The 7,011-nt window shown below is 40.1% G+C and overlaps 1 protein-coding gene across 1 annotated transcript; it reads right to left on the bottom strand.

Annotated features, from left to right (window-relative positions):
* Positions 1 to 3,741: 3,741 nt before the first annotated feature.
* On the bottom strand, positions 3,742 to 5,296 carry LOC127749383 (uncharacterized). Its single transcript, XM_052267398.1, has 2 exons — positions 5,020 to 5,296; positions 3,742 to 4,925 (listed from the first exon to the last, which is right to left on the bottom strand). Exon 2 carries the CDS (start codon positions 4,326 to 4,328, stop codon positions 3,837 to 3,839), a length of 492 nt encoding a protein of 163 aa, XP_052123358.1. The 5' UTR covers positions 4,329 to 4,925; positions 5,020 to 5,296; the 3' UTR covers positions 3,742 to 3,836.
* Positions 5,297 to 7,011: the final 1,715 nt, after the last annotated feature.

Raw genomic sequence — 7,011 nt, 5'->3', positions numbered from 1 at the left:
TTCCTACTAGAAATTGTCCAAAACAAATGAAAAACATAGTATGGGCAGCTAAAACCGGTGCCAATCTTAATCTACATATGTCCCCTGCAATATGTATAGCGCCCAGCGAAATTGGTGTGTAACACCTAAAAACCTTCCCTTGTTAGCAAAATTTTGATGATTGGGAAAAGAGGGAAGAGAGGAGGGGGGAGTGGAGAGAGGGGGTGGAGTGGGGGAGTGGAGTGGGGGAACTGGCCCAGCTCGAGTGACTTCTGTGACTCGTTTCGCGGGCCCACCCGAGCTCCCACCTGACTTAAGTGACTTGTAGAGGCTCAGGAAAATCCGTCTCCCCGGAGAACAATAGCATTCCTGAGCTTTGTGACTTATTTGCGACTCGTGTGACTAGTTTTTTCGCCTCGGGATGTCAAGGCTGGAATTGAAAACCTAAAGTTGAAAAGTGAAGAGTTAAAGATCACTAAGATTTGCATTCCAAAACTGGCAAGTGGCCTGGATAACGTAGAGTAAGGTTTGTAAGCTACTAAAAAAGACCTTCAAAACATCCATCATTAAAATAATTGTTGTTACTACAAGAACTGATCAATTAGATCAATTCAAGGAAAGGACTGAAAAAAATAATATTTAAAAATTCTAAAGCAAACAAAATAAAATAGTAGTACTGGGTGACAGCCATATGAAGGGCTTACAACCAAACATAAAAACTCACGGATGATCTGATAGTAGAAGCTTGTGCCGATGGTGGAGCTAATTCATCACAAGTACTAAACGATCTAAATCTAGTGACATTAGAACTAGAAGATGAAGACTTTCTAGTAGAAATGACAGGAGCTAACGATCTTCTAACATCCCTCAAAGGCGATCTAATAGGAAAGTCAATACATGAAAATTCTAGAAAAAACCTATGTTCACAAGCCAAACACACAAATGGATTTGATTCTTTATTGATTCTCTCAACAACCCATAGGTTTGATAATCCTAATCCCAATGTGAACAAAAATTAAATTAATAAAATAATTAAATTAGAAGAACTTATTACAAATGAAAAATCTTCTGTTCCCCAAAAAACCACAGTTTGTGGATGTCAACGAACAACTAAAAAAAGAACATTATGGAAAAAAAGGTCTCCATCTTAATGAAAGTGGAAAGAAAGAGGTAGCAAAAATAATAGTTCAGGAACTAAGTACCTTCCCAAGCGATGAAGAATGCTACACTTTCAAGGAGCTTGACTCGGTTTTTCATTTAAAAAAGCAGAATTGCAGACAAGAAATAACAATTATCTCTCTTAACAGAAGATCAATAAGGAATAAAAGAAACTTCTCACAAAGTATTCTTGGAAATAATAATGTTGATGTTGCAATAATAACAGAGCATCGGCTCAATGATGGAGAACTAAACAGTCGAGTCATTTAGGGTTAAAATGAAACCGCATCCTTCTGCAGATAAAACTCCAGAGAGGGAGGAGTTTTAATTCTGATCAAGAACAACTAGAGATGAACGACATGTTCGCATTCGAACGAACTCGAACAAACATCGAGCTGTTCGTGTTCGCTCGAAAATGTGGTGTCCGGATTCGAAATGTTCGAGTACTACTCGAACAGAAGTTCGTAGGCCAACAAATTTGTAGTGTGTTTCAGGAAGACGAGTCATATTTGGGTGTAATTAAGGGGGCAATGGCAGGTTAACAGATAACTAAAATTTTAAACGTTAATGTAACTATTGTAAACCAGCGTGGATAGTAATTTTAACTAGTAAGCAAAAAAACTAAATAATGCATTCATTGTTCGTGATCGGATCGAATTTAAACATTACATTGTTCGGTTCGGTTCGTTCAGAAAAAAATAAGGCTGTTCGTGTTTGAGTTCGTTTAAAGATTTTTAGACCAAATTTGTTCGAGTGTGTCTCGGGTGTCAGCGATGCAGGCCTAGCTATATGTGCGCCAGGCGCGTCGCAGCGTAATAGTGTTTCGTGATATATCGCGAAGCCTGTAACGCGAGACGTAGTCTGGCGTACATATATCTAGTATTTTATTTGTAACAACTGTTGCGAAAATGTCATCCGTTTGCCTGTATTTCTAACCGTTGAGGCGCTGGAGGGAGTTTTCTACACTATAATGACCGCAAAACATGTTTTTTCTCAGATATTTGATGGTCTCCGGTGGGGTAACTCATCAAAATGAAACCCCGAAAAAAAAATGTGACTTAAGGGTCCGAAGGCCTATTTTCGACTCTGCCTTTTGCCCGACTGGGGTACCCTGAAAATTTCAAGTATCTAGCACATCTCCCTCCAGTAGAACAGACACACAGACACACCGACGCGAGGACGTTTGCATAAGCCCGCTGGATAACTTCTTCAAAGAAGAAGGGCGGGCAAAAAAAAAAAAAGATCGAGTTCGAAGAAGAGCATTCTAGCTCAAAAATTGGGGATTTCAAACAAATCAAAAACCACAGGTCCCACAAATAATATCTGGCGTACATCTACCTAGTGTTACTGGCTGAGCGATCAGCGAAACCTATTACTCCAATGATGATCAAAGAGTTTCGCGTCTGTTTGTCTGTCATCACGATAACTTAAGAACGAATTGAGCTAGCGACCTGGGATTTTTAGGGTCGTTTTGTGTCATAACAAGCAGGCCCGCCCTTCCGCCAAACGGAGTTGCCAGCTCCGCTTCGCTCCGTCGGCAACTCCGCTTCGCTCCGCCGGCAACTCCGCTTCGCTCAGCCGGCAACTCCGTTTGGCAGGGGCCGGGCCTGCTTGGCCTGCCGGCAGCGATGGTCGGACCTGCGGCCCGACCATTTTCGTCACGCGATTGGCTGAAGAGCATAACCAAACGATGTAACGGGCCTTCGGCCCGCTAAAACCCGGCGTCTTTAAAATTTGCCCCGTAGACATGAGAAGGGGATGTAACAGTGCGAAGCACCGCGACTAAAACCCACCCTTCTCCTTAGAAATGTTTCCTTTTTTGGAGGGGGGGGGGGTGGAGTTCCTTTTCTCTTTTGAGGTTTTTAGGCCTTCTTCTACAACTCGTTCCTTACAGCAATTTTTAGCTTATTTTCGTCAAAAAAGACCCTCCAGCGGCTAAACGGTTAGAGACGAAATTTTCGCCCTAACGGCTCTTCTTTGAAGACCCGGGTAGCGCGAGATGGGATACTTTTGCGATTGCTATGTCATTTTGAGTATGGCAAGTTGATGAGAAAGCGAGCGGATAATAATTGCGAAACTGGAAAATGACAAGCTGTATGGCAAAACCATGCAAATAATGATGGTAAACCGTTTGCAATCCAGACGGCTTGGTTTTGTCATTTTTAGCCAGTTAAATCTGCAGTTTACATGGCTAAAATATGACATGATTATTGCACGCTCGAGCCGTTCCCGGGAGGGCGCTTCTGCGGCGGTGCCAAATTTCTATTTCTATGACGTCACAACGTCACGTGGTTCCGCACCACCCCCGCGCACCGTTCAACATGGCCCCTGCTGCCATACCTCTACTTTCATTGCCCGTTTTCGGCCTCTATTCCAATTAGTTCGACAAAACTGCCAAGGGGGAGAAAAAGAAAGGGGCAGAAACGTTTCATTTTAACTCAAATTTATTGAGATATTAAGTCAATAGCATCCTATGTGTAACCAAAATATATTGGTAATACTTCAAAATTTGAACAGTATCGCAAAAATTAGCCCAAAAACATATTTTGAATAATCGTTAAATTAGTTCTAAGAAAACAGAAAAAAATGAAGAAATAAATGAGATTATTAGTCACAACCATTGTTTTAATAGACTAGAAAAAAATAATACAAAAAACAACCATAAATATTAATTAATATTAATACACAGTTCTCACTACTCAATTTAAATAACCGCTGTAAGGAAGAGTTCGTTCAGATCTGCATGGTCCAGCATAGAGGTGGTCTGATGCAAGCTGTTGACTGTGGTTGGCAGTTTTCAAGTCAAAAAAATGTGGTGACTGCGACCGATCAGAGGACACTTCGGGCATTTCATAAATTAAATCAGACAGAGTTGACATTAGGGAGTCATCACTTCCTTCGTTTTGGACAGTCTCGGTGTGGCCTAGGAAGGCGTCCTGACTATTGTCAGCCGTCCTGAGGACTGGAGCAGCCTCCACGATTCCTGGAGCAGCTGGCAGTGGTACTAGATGAGCAGGTAGGGGTGCTTGAACATCTGGCAATGGTGCTGGAATATTATCTGGCAGGGATGCCGGGACGTTCTCTGGCTGGCGACAGAGGATTCTAGTCACTTGAGAATAAATCTGCCACCATCCACCAATGATATGAATGTATGAAAATACTTCCATTGTATTGCAAAGAAGAGCATTCATTTTGGTAGACCGGTTAATATATCTTCTTTTCAGAACCCCCTCCGTTAGTTTTGCTGCTGAACAACCACTGCTGGAGAATACTGCCAGCTCTGTAAGCAAAAACCCCAACCCAACTACTTCATTGACTGTTTTCGATGAGCATGAGCAACTTTGTCAGTCGGCTGAAATTGAGATTCCACTATTCGGTGCTGGTGTGGCATCGGAATTAAAAATATTTTTTGATGGTTTACTAAGAGGTAACTCGTCAGGTCTGTCGTACGTATAGCTATTACTTACTGAGTGGCTCATGAAGAAAGTAACCGCATCTTCCATGTAGACAGCGATGTTCTCCAATGCCTCATAGTTTTTTCCATCCAAACAAGACAGTGTCCTCAAAAATGTGAATTTGATGCCTTTTAATTTATCTTCTACAATAGATTTGGCTTGTTCTTTTGTAAGGACACTTTCGTTTAACGTATATCGGTATACATATTGCCTGGGCATTGCCTCTACTACATTCTGCTTAATAAGTTGTTCAAGCGCTTTAACTATAACATCAGAGGTCACATACTTTTTCTCAAGGAGCCGAAGAGTGGCACATTGCACGACTCGAATCACCTGAAGGTAGTATTAATTTGATTAGTCAAGTCATACTAGGTTGCTCTACGCCAGTTTAGCAGAGCACTATTGGTAAGTTTTATCTAGAACGTACATCGTCAAGTTTCGCTTTGGGTGGACGCCGACCGGCCTCACCCCTTCGCCGAACCAAGCATTTTGACAGGACGAACACAGCTGCGGCGGTGGCGGCCTCTTCTTTACTTAGTTCTGTTGATGGGGCCCCGTCCACAATATACTGCGCAGCACTTTTAAGAAGAGCTGTCAGTTCAAAATCTAGGTCTGAAAAAAAGGGAAAAATGTATTTACCATTTACGTATGTATCCGAAGATGTAACTACAATATCTTGGAAACAAGTGACCCTTCGTACTAACTAGCCAGGACCTGCGGTCCCTATGCTGAGCTCGCGAAACAGCCCCATACAATTTAGCAGAAAAATTTTCATCCTTAGTAAATCTAGTAGATTATTTATTGTAATAATAATGGCCCCGGCAAATACTTTCATTCCATAGCATGTAGGAAACTTGGCAATTGTGTCCACTGCTCTGCAAAACCCACAGCCTACATCGTTGCGTCATCACGCGGCTGCCATTGGCCCCTTGCAATTAGGCAACCAAATCTACACGTTTCCTTTGCGGGTTTGCCTAATCACACAGCTGTATGCGTCTACAGCGCACTCTATTGCAAAGCCCTCAACTAGGCTCGAGCGACATTAACGACAACTGCGCATGCGCAATAAACGTTTTCGAAATAAAATTGATATGGCGGAATGTTTGAACCATGGAAACCATTATTTCGTCATTTAACATGATAATTTCTTCCCCTAATTATTTTCAACACTAAGTTTGATCATCTCAAGGTAAATAGTCCCATTATCTTTATTGCACCAATATTATTTTCTTTATGCTCTTATTGTCTTCTTGTGGCATTTTCTAATTTTCAGAACTCATCAGTCCTAAAAATGTCCTTGTTAAACAACAGAGCATTGCTGTTTGTTCTGTTGTTTTTATAGAACTTCTTCGGTTTATTGGCTGTAAGTTTTATTTGGTATTTTACTTGTTTAACATAGAATTATCTTGAAAATATACTTAGTCTTTTATCTAGTGTTTATGATGTACTAACTGACATGATGAATAATTCTTAGTAATTTCTTAAGTTTAAACCTGTTTTTAACACAGTTTTCTTTAATAGGCAATGGCAGATAAAAATCCTGCTGAACAAGTTGAAAATTTGAGGCGACGTAACAGAAACACCAAAAATCAAAGAAAACGTAGAGCTACTATGACAGAAGATCAAATAGCAAAGAAACGTGCATATGATAGGACTCGTTATTATGAAAAGAAGAAAATACAGTCTTCTTCTTTACCTGTTCCTGATACTTCTCTTGATAATGATTTTCAATCTTCAAGATTAAGAGTATCACAATTTAAGAAAAGAATTGAATTTGAGATGAATTTCTACAGCATAGAGTCTGAGCATTTACTTTTTGAAAAGAAATTAGAAGCTTTGCATATTGTGGAGTGTAATGAATGTGATACATTTTATTGGAGCAGTCGTGGTACATGTTACTGTAACATTTCCTCAGATGTTGTTCGACTTTTTCATGAAATTGGAGAAGTTCCAGAAGAATTGAAGGAATTATCATATGTTGAAGAGTTACTCATTAGTAAGGTTCATCCTATGATATCAATATATAGATTGAAAGGTGGACAATATGCTTATAAAGGCAATGTAATCAACTTTCGCCAAGATGTTGCTTCTTTTTGTAAGGAGCTTCCTCATTCAGTTGCCGTTCTCAATGGCTTAATATCAGTATGTTGTAATACTCAATGCTTCCATCAAGATTTCCTTATTCGGAGAAATAAAGTTTCCATTGCTCTTCATTGGCTAAAATTGAATAATGTTTATTACCATGACATAAGCATTGATTTAGATAAAATACTTAAACTCCCAGAAAAGGGATATTATAGTAATCTTGTCAACATCCCTGTTGTTGATGTAGATAATCCAATCACTGATGCTAATGAGTCTTCTGAAATAGATAGAGTAGTTGTTCCAGGTACAGTTATTTCTTTTTATAAAATAAATT

Source organism: Frankliniella occidentalis, unplaced genomic scaffold (genome assembly GCF_000697945.3).
Source record: "Frankliniella occidentalis isolate FOCC.00 unplaced genomic scaffold, Focc_3.1 Scaffold51, whole genome shotgun sequence".
Lineage (NCBI taxonomy): Eukaryota > Metazoa > Arthropoda > Insecta > Thysanoptera > Thripidae > Frankliniella > Frankliniella occidentalis.
The sequence above is the reverse complement of the archived record's forward strand: the minus strand, read 5'-3'. Positions and strand labels throughout refer to the sequence as shown.

Excerpts from the sequence above, each read along its gene's own strand:
- LOC127749383 (XM_052267398.1), bottom strand. The coding sequence starts at position 4,328 with ATGAATGCTCTTCTTTGCAATACAATGGAAGTATTTTCATACATTCAT.